Below are 14602 nucleotides of genomic sequence, written 5' to 3'. Positions count from 1 at the left end.
TACTGAATATCATTCACAGTATTCATGAGAGATTCACTTCGAAAATGTGTTTTGTTTCGGTTATACATTAAAAGTTTGACCATGGAAGTTTAATATTTCTTTTCAAGGTTTTTTTTTTCTCATACACTCCTTTCAAAATAATTTAATTATTCTTTGGGGAGTAATATCAATTCTCTAGTAGATGAAGTTAATAAAGCCATTAGAGATCAAAGATCCCCCCACACAAAATCAATTATATCACTACCTCACTCTTTTTAATAATAAGGCAGTCCCCAAACATTCATGCAATTTTAAGTTAGCCAAATGAGTCACAGGTTCAGAGGCCGAGTGAGGACTCTGAAAAGTGTTCCAATTTGTGTCCATGATTGCAGGAGACTACAAATAAATCATCCCAGGAAAAGCTGAAAAGTTCCTTTCCTTGCAATATCTACACCATTCTGGAATAAATATTCTCTCTAAATGATCTCGTCAATAATACCTACAGAAAGGTTATTAAATATTTGCTGGGCATTGCTGAAAATTATCTAACACCTAAAAAAATATAATGATACTTATTAGTAACCAGATACGATAGCCTAAAATGGTAAACTAAAATCCTCCTACAAACGTACATATTACATAAAAATAAACTAGTGGAAATGTTAAGAAAGGTGGCACATCAGAAAAAATAGATATATGTAATTTAGGTATCAATGACATTTTTGAGAGTCTAAAAGTATGATGACTTTATTTATTAATAGAAAATAATGACCAATTTAACTGATTATAGCCATATTTATAAAAATAAAAATAATTTTAAAGCATTACTGATGATATGTAGAGTGAAAAATAAAGAAACCAATACAAAATTTCTTAAGATTTAAATAATATAAAAATACTTTACTGTAAAAATATTGACTGCACAATAATTATCTGCTCACTCATTGCTGCCAGAATTTACAAACTGCAGATTGTTCAGAGAGTCCAATAGGCTACAGTCCACGGGGTCGAAAAGAGTCGGACACGACTGAGAGACTGAACGGACGAAAATAATAACAAAAACAAAAAAGTCCAAAGACTACTAAAACTTGAACTTAATTCATAGTGGTAGCCATGAGTAATATTTACACTCAACCTGTATTTTGGAAAGGTGAATCATGAAAGTTAAAGTCATATTGGCCCAATTCAACAAAGATGTTATGTTACTTGCTAAATTAGTTACAACTTCAGAAGACATCAGAGAGTCAAGAAAATTAACATCATGGAATTTCATTCAGTTTGCAAGCTAGACTTCAAATTTAAACAACAACAATAAAACCCCCCAAAACCAAAAATTTGATTTACCTCTACCAAGAAAGTGTAGTATGAGTCCTTGAGCCAATAGCATCTGGCCAGTTCTTAATGTACAGCCCCAACCACAGTCTGTTGTCAAAGCTGAGCCTTCTATTTGAGGAAATTCTTCCCTGTAGGTAAGCCATATTCTTGAAATGAAATCTTTACGAAATTCTTCTACATTTCCTGCAATCACATGATCTTCTATTGTACACCCTGATCTTGCAGGTAAGAGTTCATTTTCATCTACAAAATAAAAATACAGAAGAATGATATACAAAGTAACATATAAATATATACAAAGAAATGTCAGTAATGGTAATATATTCCCATTACTGTTCATATGGAGTATGGCACAATCTAATTCTTTTTTCAGATTTAAATGAAGATAAATCTTACATTCTGTTCAGATTGTTACGAAAATCAAATGAGAATGAATGCTGAAATGTTTTGTACACTTTGGTACTTACTAATATAAGGAATTATCAGTAATTTTGTTGTTAATAGTAACATTCTATATTCCAAATATAATCAACTCTAATGAGATAATATAAAAATGTTTCCTTTTTGCCTCACTTGACTCAAGATATAGATATTCAGTTCAGTTCAGTTCAGTCGCTCAGTCGTGTCCGACTCTTTGCGACCCCATGAACCACAGCACACCAGGCCTCCCTGTCCATCACCAACTCCCGGAGTTCACTCAAACTCATGTCCATCGAGTCGGTGATGCCATCCAGCCATCTCATTCTCTGTCGTCCCCTTCTCTTCCCGCCCCCAATCCCTCCTAGCATCAGACTCTTTTCCAGTGAGTCAACTCTTCACATGAGGTGGCCAAAGTATTAGAGTTTCAGCTTTAGCATCAGTCCTTCCAATGAACATTAGTGCTCTCTAAAATGAGATTTGCAAATAAAATATCATGATTTGCCAATATGTAAAAAATGTATATAATCAGATAACTAGTTCAAATAAAATATAGAAGTGTTTATTGTTAGGAACATTTATACTCAAATTATAAAACCAAAACTAATAAGCTAATGGCATCATCAACTCAATAGATATGAGTCTGAGTAAACTCCGGGTGACAGTAAAGGACAGGAAAGCCTGGAGTGCTGCAGTCCATCATCAGGTCGCAAAGAGTCAGACATGACTCAGCAACTGAACAACAACAAATAAAATTATTGAATATGTTGTTACCTGATCATGTTAAAATATATTTTTAATTGTTGCCACTCACACATGTAATTTTTTAAAGTCTTTCCAAATTGATTCTCTCTAATACAATTTCTATGTGAAAACTAAGGTCACTATTTGCCCAATAATTTACAAAACACCAGTGCTTAGAATGAACCAACATTCCCTGATCTTTCCAGAGAGAAAGTCTTAGTCATCTTTTCAGCTTCTGCATGCACACAGTACCTAGCACAAACAGATCCTAATAAATGTTTGCTGGTTTGGGTGGATGGATGGATAGGTAAATAAATCTGCCCATAACTCTCAATTCTAAGGAGTTTAATTTTTAATGCCATTCTGCAGGATGTTAAAGCAGTTTTATCATGCTTTTATTCCTCATGTTTTCTGCATCTATCCCTCTTCAAGCTCATTCTGAAAAAATTACCATCACCCAAACTTCATAATATTCAGTTTAATGGAGCTAAATTGTAGCATAGTTTTAATAATTAAAAGAATACATCCCAAGCCTCCCTTATCAATGAATTTCTCTTAATACTAAAGCTTGAATCTAATTATAAATAAAAAGTAAAATGCCTGGAAACTGAATATGGCACTATAAATATGTCCAAAGTTTCTACTTTAGGAGACATTTAAATGTGTTTTAAACTGAATACAATAACACAAAACTATCACACCTTATCCTGTGGCTTGCAAAACACACAGTTCCTAATTTCCTACCTTGACAAAGTGACTAATTCCTTATCCTTTTAAGATCTAGTCTCCCTCTTAATATGTACTCTAAATATTATTGGAAAACTGCTAGTACTAAATGAACTTTGTTGTCTTGTTCACTTTCCACTATAATACTGCTCCTTCTATTCCACTCTTTGACTGGCTTTCCTTTTTACAGTATTAGTTATATCAAGAATTTTTTTATTTACATCTGCTTTCCATCCAGATTTCAAGTATACCAGAGAGGAAGAAATGTGTTTATCTTCTGGACCTCTGAATGTTCAGTGCCTAACACAGAGTTCAGTCCATAGGAGATGCACAATAAACATTTGTCAGCTGAATGTAAGATAAATGGAATCAAAGGAACAGATGTTTTTTAAATTTTCTTTTGCTTTGCTTTTGTTTCCCATGATGGAACAGACTTCTGAGCAGAGGTTTATGAAGAATGAGAATGCCTAAAAGAACTACTAAAAGAATGAGAAAGAAAGCTGATAGAGGAAAGAGAAGAGAATCGCTACTAATATTGAGAGCTCAGTGAAAGTCTGCTTCTCACCAACAAAACTCACAACCAAACAAGCGAATATGAGAAATAATCAGAAGCAAAACAAATTGAAATAAAGCCTGAAAGTACAACTATTATAATTATCAGATATACGGTAAAATTAATATGCATGTGTTTGAAAAATAGAAGGGAACTGAAAGTTGGACAAATAACATAAAACAGACTATTAAAATTGACCAGGCACATGTAAAAGAAAACCAAAAGAAACTACTAAAAATTAATAATAATAATGACAGAAAATAGAAATTTGGTATAGATTAAATAGAAAACTATACATAGCTCAGAAGATAATCAAGGAACCAGAAAAACTAAAGAAATTACTTAGAACACAGCACAGAGAGGCAAAATAACAGAAAATATTTAAAAACCAGAGAATTTAAGAGACATAAAAAGAAAAATTAATAACAAAAAAGCTTGTCAAAGATGTACAGGAAAACAGGAAAAATGGAGAAAAACTACAATTAAAAGTGACTGAAATTTTCTCAGATTTTAAGAAATATATGAATTATGAGTAGAATAAAATGAAGCTCACGCAAAAGACAAAGAGCTGATCTTAAAAACAACCAGAGAGAAAACACACACACACAAAATGACAGCTTCAAAACACTAGAGAGAGAGAACCATGTCCTAAAATGAGCAAAAATTTATTAAACAGAATCCAAAAACTACTAACCACTTAAGAAAGTAAAAAAGTCAACCAGTTTATATTAAAATTATGAGCTCTTCAAAAGATAAATGATGAAAAAGTAACTAAGGGAGTAGGAGACAACATTTCCTATAGATATATTCAAAAATGGATTCATATCCAAAATATATGAAAGACAAACTAGAGAGACAATTTAATAGAAGACATGTTTAAATGGAAAAATATCTATGAAAATATGCTCAATTTCATCAGTTATCAAACAAATGCAAACTAAGATAAAATGTTTCTCTAACAAATATGAAAAATACCAAGTACTGGTGAGCTGAGAGCAAGCTTAATTCTCATACACACCTAAAAGAAATATAAATTAACACAACTGGTTTGTAAAATTATCTGGTAGTATATACTGAGACTGAACATATGAATACCCTGTGACTCAGCAATTACATCCCCAGGTATACATACTGTATGAAAATCCATATACATGTTCATTAAAGCACATGTACAAAAATATTCACAGCAGGGCTCTTACAAAACTATCCAAATCTCCACCACAAGTAAAACAGATTAATAAAGTGGCATATTCACACAATGTAATACTCAGAATACAAAAATATTCAGCACACAAAAAGGTAAATAATACAATGTCTGGCAATCAATCGAGCATACAAATAGGCAGGAAAACACAAGCCAAAAAGAGAATATCCAATCAAAACTGAACCCAAACTAACAAAAATGCTATAATTAGCAAACAAGGACATTAAAAGAGTTATTAATATTACAATATTGTGCTGTGCTGTGCTAAGTCATTTCCATCATGTCCAACTTTTTGCAGTCCTATGGACTATAGCCTACCATGCTGCTCTGTCCATGAGATTCACTATAGCCTGCCATGCTGCAAGAGTTTTGGAGTGGGTTGCCATGCCCGCCTCCAGGGGATCTATCCAGTCCACGGATTGAACTCATGCCTCTTACATCTCCTGCATTGGCAGGCAGGTTCTTGACCACTAGCACCACCTGGAAAACCCCACAACAATATTCAGTTCAGTTCAGTTCAGTTCAGTTGCTCAGTTGTGTCCGACTCTCTGCGACTCCAAGAATCACAGCACGCCAGGCCTCCCTGTTCATCACCAACTCCCGGAGTTCACTCAAACTCATGTCCATCGAGTCGGTGATGCCATCCAGCCATCTCATTCTCTGTCGTCCCCTTCTCCTCCCGCCCCCAACCTTTCCCGACATCAGAGTCTTTTCCAGTGAGTCAACTCGTCGCATGAGGTGGCCAAAGTATTGCAGTTTCAGCTTTAGCATGAGTCTTTCCAATGAACACCCAGGAATGATCTCCTTTAGAATGGACTGGTTGGATCTCCTTGCAGTACAAGGGACTCTCAAGAGTCTTCTCCAGCACCACAGTTCAAAAGCATCAATTCTTCGGTGATCAGCTTTCTTCACAGTCCAACTCTCATATCCATACATAACCACGGGAAAAACCATAGCCTTGACTAGACGGACCTTTGTTGGCAAAGTAATGTCTCTGCTTTTTAATATACTATCAAGGTTGGTCATAACTTTCCTTCCAAGGAGTAAGTGTCTTTTAATTTCATGGTTGCAATCAGCATCTGCAGTGATTTTGGAGCCAAAAAAAAATAAAGTCTGACACTGTTTCCACTGTTTTTCCATCTATTTCCCATGAAGTGATGGGACCAGATGCCACTTAGTTTTCTGAATGTTGAGCTTCAAGCCAACCTTTTCACTCTCCTCTTTCACTTTCATCAAGAGGCTTTTGAGTTCCTCTTCACTTTCTGCCATAAGGGTGGTGTCATCTGCATATCTGAGGTTATTGATAATTCTCCCAGCAATCTTGATTCCAGCTTCTGCTTCTTCCAGCCCAGCGTTCCTCATGATGTACTCCGCATATAAGTTAAATAAGCAAGGTAACAATATACAGCCTTGATGTACTCCTTTTCCTATTTGGAACCAGTCTGTTGTTCCATGTATAGTTCTGACTGTTGCTTCCTGACCTGCATGCAGGTTTCTCAAGAGGCAGGTCAGGTGGTCTGGGATTCCCATCTCTTTCAGAATGTTCCACAGTTTATTGTGATCCACACAGTCAAAGGCTTTGGCATAGTCAATGAAGCAGAAATAGATGTTTTTCTGGAACTCTCTTGCTTTCTCCATGATCCAGCAGATGTTGGCAATTTGATCTCTGGTGCCTCTGCCTTTTCTAAAACCTGCTTGAACATCTGGGAGTTCACGGTTCACATATTGCTGAAGCCTGGCTTGGAGAATTTTGAGCATGACTTTACTAGCGTGTGAGATGAGTGCAATTGTGCAGTAGTTTGAGCATTCTTTGGCATTGCCTTTCTTTGGGATTGGAATGAAGATATGTTCAAAAAGATAAGTAGAAACAAGTCTTTTTACTGGAATTTTAGACATACAAACTACAATGTCCAACATAAAAGATATACTGACTGGGATTTATGACAGATTAGATATTGCTGAGGAAAAGATCAAAAGACTGGTGAACTTGAGGACAAAGCAATAGGAACTATACAAATTAAAACACAGAGAAGAATAAGAATTCTTTAAAAAAAGCACATCAGTGAGATGTGGCACAATTTCATTTATGCTAATAATTTATGTTCAACTGGAGATCCAGAAGGAGAGGGAAGAGAGGGGAGGATAGAAAAAAATATTTGAAGACAAAATGGCTGAAAAAATTCAGAACTGGTGAAAGCCATGAGACAACAGTTTCAAGAAATTCACCAAAACCCAAGCAATCATGAAGAAAATGACACCACTTCACATCAAACTATTCCAAACTAGTGATAAAGAAAAAAATCTTAAAAGCAGTCAAGAGTAAAAAAGACATTATGTACAAAGAAAGATAAGGATAACATCAGGTTTCTCATAGTAAACAAAACAAGCAAGAAGATAAAAGGGCAACATCTTTAAAGCTACAGAAAGAAAAAAAATCATCAACCCAAAATTCTATACCCATCAAAAATACCTTTCAAAAAGAAAGCAAGACTCTCAGAGATACAAAAGCTGAAAGAATACATCACCAGCACCTCTGCATTGTAAGAAATGTTAAAATAAGTCCTTCAAGTAGAAAAAGATTGAAATTTAGCAGAGAGAAATATGGATTCATACAAAGGAATGAGAAATACCAGAAATAACTACAGGAGCAAATATGTAAGTTTTCTTACCACTTAAATCTCTTGAAAGATATTGACTGTTGAAACAAAAACAATAACAATGTATTGTGGCATGTATAAGACACAAATAAATAAAATATATGACACTAATAGCATAATAAAGACCAGGAGGAGGGAAGTGCAATACACCACTCCAAGGTTCTTATACTATATGTGCGTTGATATAATACCATTTGAACGCAGATATTGATAAGTTAAAGATGTATACAAAAACCTTAAAGTAACCAGCAAAATAACATAATAAAAAGTTATAGCTAATCAGCCAGCAGAGATAAAATAGAAACCAGAAATATTCAAATATTCTGAAAGAAGATAGAAAAAAGGAAAAGGGAACAAAGCAGATTTAACAAACAGAAAGTAAACAATGAGATGACAGACAAACTTTACTATATCAATAATCATATAAAAGGTGGACACAGGCATATCTTGTTTAACTATTCTTTCACTTTATTGTGCTTTGTAAACAGTGCATTTCTTACACCTGAAGCTTTGTTGACAACCCTGTATTGTCTGATGATGATTAGCACTTTTTAGCCATAAAGTAATCTTTAATTAAGGTATGTAGAAGCAACTGTTAGAACCGGACATGGAACAACGGACTGGTTCAAAAGTGGGAAAGGAGCACATCAAGGCTGTATGCTGTCACTCTGCTTACTTAATTTATATGCAGAGTACTTCATGCAAAATGCCAAGCTGGATGAAGAACAAGCTGGAATCAAGATTCTCGGAGAAATATCAATAATCTCAGATATGTAGATGGTTCCAAAGGTAGAAAGCAAAGAGGAACTAAAAAGCCTCTTGATGAAGCTGAAAGAAGAGAGTGAAAAAGCTGGCTTAAAACTCGGCATTTAAAAAAGCAAAGATCACAGCATCTGTTCCCATCACCTCATGGCAAATAGATGGGGAAAAAATGGAAACAGTGACAGATTCTATGTTCTTGGACTCCAAAATCACTGCACTGGTGATTGTAGCCATGAAATTCAGACACTTGCTCCTTGGAAGATAAGCTATGACAAACCTAGACAGTGTATTAAAAGCAGACACATCACTTTGCCAACAAAGGTCCATATAGTTAAAGGTATGGTTTTTCCAGTAGGCATGTATAGATGTGAGAGTTGGACCATAAAGAAGGCTGAGGGCTGACGAATTGATGCTTTCTGTGATGTTGAAGAAGACTCTTGAGAGTCCCTTGGACTGTAAGGGGATCTAACCAGTCAGGTCTAAAGGAAATCAATCCTGAATATCCGTTGAAAGAACTGATGCCGAAGCTGAAGTTCCAATACTTTGGCCACATCATTAGAAAAAACCCTGATGTTGGGAAAGATTGAGGGCAGGAGGACAGGGAGTGAAAGAGGAAGAGATGGTTGGATGGCATCACTGACTCAATGGATATGAGTTTGAGCAAACTCTGGGAGATAGCAAAGGACAGGGAAGCCTGACATGCTGCAGTCCTTGGGGGCACAAAGAGTTGGACATAATTGAGTAACTAAAGAACAATATTATTTTTCGATATAATGCTATTACATGCTTACTACACTATTATACTGTGTAAATACAACCTTTATATGTACTGGGAAACCAAAAAATTTGTGCAACTTATTTTATGGCAATATTTGCTGTATTGCAATGGTCTGGAACCAAACCCACATTATCTCCAAAGTATGCCTATAGTCTAAACAACTTAATTAAAAGGCAGGGATTATCAGATTAGATAAAAAAGCAAGATTCAACTATTCACTTCCTACAGGAAACAAACTTTAAACATAAAGACAAATAGATTAAATGTTTTAGACTATTTTAAAAGATATACCATATAAGCCTAAGCAAAAGAAAGTTTAATATAAGACAAGTATATCTCAGACCGAAAAATATCACCAGGGATAAAGTAGGGTTTTATAATTATAAAGGGGTCAATTCATTAACAGACCAAAACAATTCTAAATGCTTACGCATCCAATAACAGAGCTTCAAAATCGATGAAGCAAAAACTAATATAACTGCAAGGAGAAATAGACAAATCCACAACTACAGTCTGAGATTTCAATATCCCTCTCAACAAGTAGGACAGTGCAAGAATAAAGATTTGAACTCAACCAGCTTGACTTAACTGTCCTTTTAGAACATTTCAGTAATAGAATACACATTCTTGTCAAGCACAGAAAGAACATTTACCATATTTAGAACATTATACCATATTTAGACCATAAAGCAAGTCTCAATAACTTTAAAGAGATTAGAATCATAAAAGTGTTTTCTTTGAACACAATGGAATTAAAAATCAATAACAGAACAAGATCTGGAAAATGTCCAAATTGAGCAATGTACTTCTAAATAATTAATTTCTTCCTACATACCCTTTCTTAGGAAATGGCAAAAGTCATGTTTCAAAAAATGCCACATTGTGGGATCTTATTTCCATAACATTTGGGCATAATCTTGGCAATATCTGGAATAAGAGAGATCCATGAAAACAGCAGAGATAGCACAAGAACCAAGACCATATACAAGAAGACCCTTTGATATGTTACTTTCAAGCCCTTCCTTCTGTTCTATAAAGAGATCCCTAGGCAAAGCTCCACCCTGGGCTGGTTTCAGCTCAGAAAAAACTTATATTATTTTCTAGCCTCTATGCTACCCTCCAGAGAAGGCAATGGCAAGCCACTCCAGTACTATTGCCTAGAAAATCCCATGGATGGAGGAGCCTGGTAGGCTGCAGTCCGTGGGGTCGCTAAGGGTCGGACACAACTGAGCGACTTCACTTTCACTTTTCACTTTCACACATTGGAGAAGGAAATGGCAACCCACTCCAGTGTTCTTGCCTGGAGAGTCCCAGGGACGGGGGAGCCTGGTGGGCTTCTGCCTATGGGGTCACACAGAGTTGGACACAACTGAAGTGACTTAGCAGCAGCAGCAGCAGCATGCTACCCTCTCTACTTAAAAACTTTTTCCCCCTTTTTTCCACGTACTTTTTTTTTTTTGTCCATAGGTTAGAATGATTGTCTATAGGTGTTCTTCAGCCCCAAAATTAGGAAGGAAAGAGCCTTATCTCCAGTTATTCTTGTTAAATCCTTTGGGTCCCTAAGAAAGAACTGGTATGCTAGAGATAACCACACATACATTTTTTCCTTAATGGTCTCTGGACCCATCGTGTCTGAACCATCTAAGAGAAAATCTAAAAAAATCCTAGCCAGATCAGGGCATGGTATCTAAGAGGACATGAGGCTTTCTCAAAATAAGATAAAATCCTTAATTGCTTCTCTTGGAGATACATGTAATTTTTTTTTTAATTTTGGTATTTGATCAAAATAATACTGATTGGAAAGACCATCTGGATTTACATAGCATGAACATTGACTTAACAATGCACAGCATGATATCAAACTCTGGGAAAGAAAAACTGCATAATATAAGTTTGTAGTTCAGGAAAGGTAGCAACATAAATTTAAAACCTTGAAAAAGCAGGACAGACCTTGCATAAAGTAATATAATCATATTAAGATTATAACCTTATAAGAATCTCATAATTATTTATCATCATAAATTAATTCATTGTAGATAACTCTCAGAGGGAGGCAAAATAAAACCATTGTGACTGGGAGACACCATTTTCTAAGCACTTAGATCTGTGAGACAGATTGCCAACACCTTCAAACTGAAAGGGAATTGAAACAGCTGAACAAAACTATCCACCAGATAAATGTCAATAAATAATGAGAGACGAGTGACTCTGGTTAAAGTAATTTGACTAAAATCCTTAGGAGAACAAAAATATTATTAGAAAATATTTATATAATAGAAAAAGATAATTAAAAAATCAAGAATTTAAGTGGGAATGTGATCCATCAGAACTAGATTGGAAACAACTATTATACACTGATGGCTCTATAAGAAAAAAAAAGAAAAAATATTTATCTTCTCTGGCTCTGTCCACTCAAGTGGCCTGGGGAAATGTCATCTCCACAATGAAACCTTTTTCTACAACAAGAAACCAGAGTTCATTGGGAATGGCTGATTTCATATCTGAGGCTGAAAAGTAGAAAGCACGCATGGCACACCTACTTGTGGAAGAAAATAGGAAATTTCCAAAAATTAATTAGCATTTGTTGAAGGATAAGCCAATCTGAAAGAAATTTCCACTGGATAACAAATTGAGTACCATAAGATTACTGGTGGAGACTGACCAATGCACAGTACAGAATCTAAAAACCTATGAGTCCATAATGACATACAAAGAAAGAAAAGATTAGCATTAAAATATTTCAAATGTGATAAACGGAATATTATATTTCTATTGAGCCTACTTAAATCTACCTTGTAGGCTTGTTGTGAGAATTAAAGACATTTCTCAAAGAGTTTAGCATGATGCTTGACACATAGTAGGCACTCAATAGAGGTTACAAATTATTAAAAGAAAATATACGATAATTACAGAAAGGATGAGTATATGTGAGAATTCAGAACATCAAATACAGTAAACAATTTCAGAAATTGGAGCATCCTTACCAACTGGAAAACTTACCATTTTTAGGTTAACTAAAAGGTATACTTTTAATTATTATCATATACTTTAAAATTACCAGAGAATTTGAGAAAAAATATCAAGATATCAATTCAAATAATACTTATTTAGCACTCATACTGTAAGTCCAAAACTATGAGAGAATATAATAAATGGAGTACAATGGTATGAACTTTAATTTCAAGGAATTTACAAGAAACTCAAATCACATGGCAGTATTTTATATAACATATTTTATGTGTTAGGAATTAGCATAGTTAACCTTCTATCCATATTTTATGTGTTACATAAAATACAGGTTCTTAAAAGATATATGCCAAAATATATGCATAAAAAGTAGAATGCAGACTGCCAGGGGCTGAAAGGAAGAGAGGAATGAGGAGTTACTGTTTAATGGGTAACAAATTCAGTGTTACAAAATGAAGAGTTCTATAGATGAATGGTAATGATAGTAACACAACATTATGAATGTATTTAATACCACTGAACTGTACACTTAAAAATGACTAAGATGGCAAATTTTGTGTTACATGTGTTTTACCACAATAAAAATAACTGGAAGTAAAAAACAAAAGAAATATGCCAAAGGTAGATTAATCTAGAAATAAAATAATGAAAACAACACAGTGAGTTTCTACAAAGATTTTTAAATGGATTACAAATTTAGCACTTACCTTCATATTTAAAATGGTAACACTTTCCAAGTAATAATACAGGAGAATTTCTACTAAAATATGTCTTCGTTTTCAACACCCAACCTAAATGAGACAAAGAGAAAAACAGTTTTGAAATTAAGGGATTTCAGACTAAAAGTTTAGCAGCATTTTCTTTTATTTCATTTCAAATCACTAATTCTCAATACAGATGTACATCTTTTACAAGCGGAGCAAAAATATGTTGACAATGAACTGAAAATACAGGGCACTTACATTAAATATTTTAAAATAAAGCTAAGTATTTTAACCACATCTATCCACTTAAAGACCATAACAGAGAAAACGTTTTAGTCTTATTTTCAAACAGGTCACAATGTTCTCATGGTATAAAAATTAAAAGTTGAAAATTCTACTCCAGTTTCCTTGATACCAACCATTTTCCAAAAGGCAATAAGTGTTACCACTTTCTTATATTTCCTTCCATTTTAGATACTTAAAAGTTTAAAATATTTGAACATTCCAATGAAGTAATTTAGGGATAAGATCACAGAGTATACTGCTGCTGCTGCCGCTAAGTCGCTCCAGTCGTGTCCAACTCTGTGAGACCCCATAGATGGCAGCCCACCAGGCTCCTCTGTCCTTGGGATTCTTCAGGCAAGAATACTGGAGTGGGTTGCAATTTCCTTCTCCAATGCATGAAAGTGAAAAGTGAAAGTGAAGTCGCTCAGTCGTGTCAGACTCTTAGCGACCCCACGGACTGCAGCCCACCAGGCTCCCCTGTCCATGGGATCTTCCAGGCAAGAGTACTGGAGTGAGTTGCCATTTCCTTCTCCCAGAGTATACTAGTGCTTAAGATAAAAGTGGATCTCTGAAGTTTCCTAGGGAAACCCCATCATTTCAGCTTAATGAGGATTTCTGAAAGTGATATACAAAGCTTTCAGACATTTTCATCTCAATTTTCCACCTCCCAAACCAAATCCTCAATCCTGAACTTTTAGCTACAAACTCTAACTCTTTCAATTTTCTTCCTACTAAACTATCTATATCTAAAAGGCACTACCATTTTGGCTTTTTATGATGCCATTAATATTATCAATTTCCTAAGAAAAGCACTTGCCCATTACATTCCTGAATATTCCCAAGTATATGAAATTCCTGCATGCTAATGTAGCCTTAAAAAGCAGCTCCTAAAATGTAAAAAAAGAGAAATAGAATCTGAAATTGGGAGTCAAGACTAGGTCTAGTCTTAAGCAAACCAGCATTTATATTTAACAGAGTTGTTACAAATTTTAAATGAGTGACTTTTATGAAAGTGCTTCCTTAAAGACTATAATACAAATAAGTACATTAAACATTACATTAAACAAGTACATTAAAATATGTATTTATAATAAAAAATCATACAAGTATCTGAGTTAGGTACTGAAACAGAGAGAATGGAAAGTCAAATACACTGATTAGACTTTGGATTACTGCAGTACTCCCCCAGATGGCTTCTCTGTCATCAGTCTTTCCCCATGCTAGCATATGCCGCTTATCCCTGCCAAATTAATCTCCCTGTGGCTCAGCTTTGATTAGGTAACTCATCTACTCATCTGCTCAAAAATCAACCTCAATGACTCATTAACCTAACAGATTTATAATGAACTTCTCTGTGATACTAAAGACTTTCCTCAATATGATACAAATTATCTTTAGAGCTATCTTTTCCACTAATTTTCATCCATACTCAAAGCAGGCTTTACTATTTGGTTCATATTCAGTTCAGTTCAGTTCAGTCGCTCAGTCGTG

At 34.8% G+C, this 14602-nt stretch overlaps 1 protein-coding gene across 7 annotated transcripts in view; it reads right to left on the bottom strand.

Annotated features, from left to right (window-relative positions):
• ATG4C (autophagy related 4C cysteine peptidase) overlaps positions 1–14602 on the bottom strand; it is a 103203-nt gene that overhangs the window by 48753 nt on the left and 39848 nt on the right. For 6 of the 7 annotated variants that reach the window (XR_016037190.1, XR_016037191.1, XR_016037189.1 and 3 more), the window contains exons 3-4: positions 12830–12913; positions 1324–1557 (exon numbers count right to left, since the gene is read on the bottom strand). Coding sequence is in view for 2 of the 7 variants with exons in the window: in XM_055402075.2 (XP_055258050.1) it covers positions 1324–1557; positions 12830–12913 (318 nt within the window). In the remaining 5 variants the exon portion in view is untranslated. Of the gene's footprint in view, positions 1–1323; positions 1558–9990; positions 10083–12829; positions 12914–14602 lie in introns of all 7 variants that reach the window. The other variant, XR_016037193.1, reaches the window with a different exon arrangement.

Source organism: Moschus berezovskii, chromosome 4 (genome assembly GCF_049115385.1).
Source record: "Moschus berezovskii isolate FMDL1 chromosome 4, NW_MosBer_1.0, whole genome shotgun sequence".
Taxonomy (NCBI): domain Eukaryota; kingdom Metazoa; phylum Chordata; class Mammalia; order Artiodactyla; family Moschidae; genus Moschus; species Moschus berezovskii.
The sequence above is the reverse complement of the archived record's forward strand: the minus strand, read 5'-3'. Positions and strand labels throughout refer to the sequence as shown.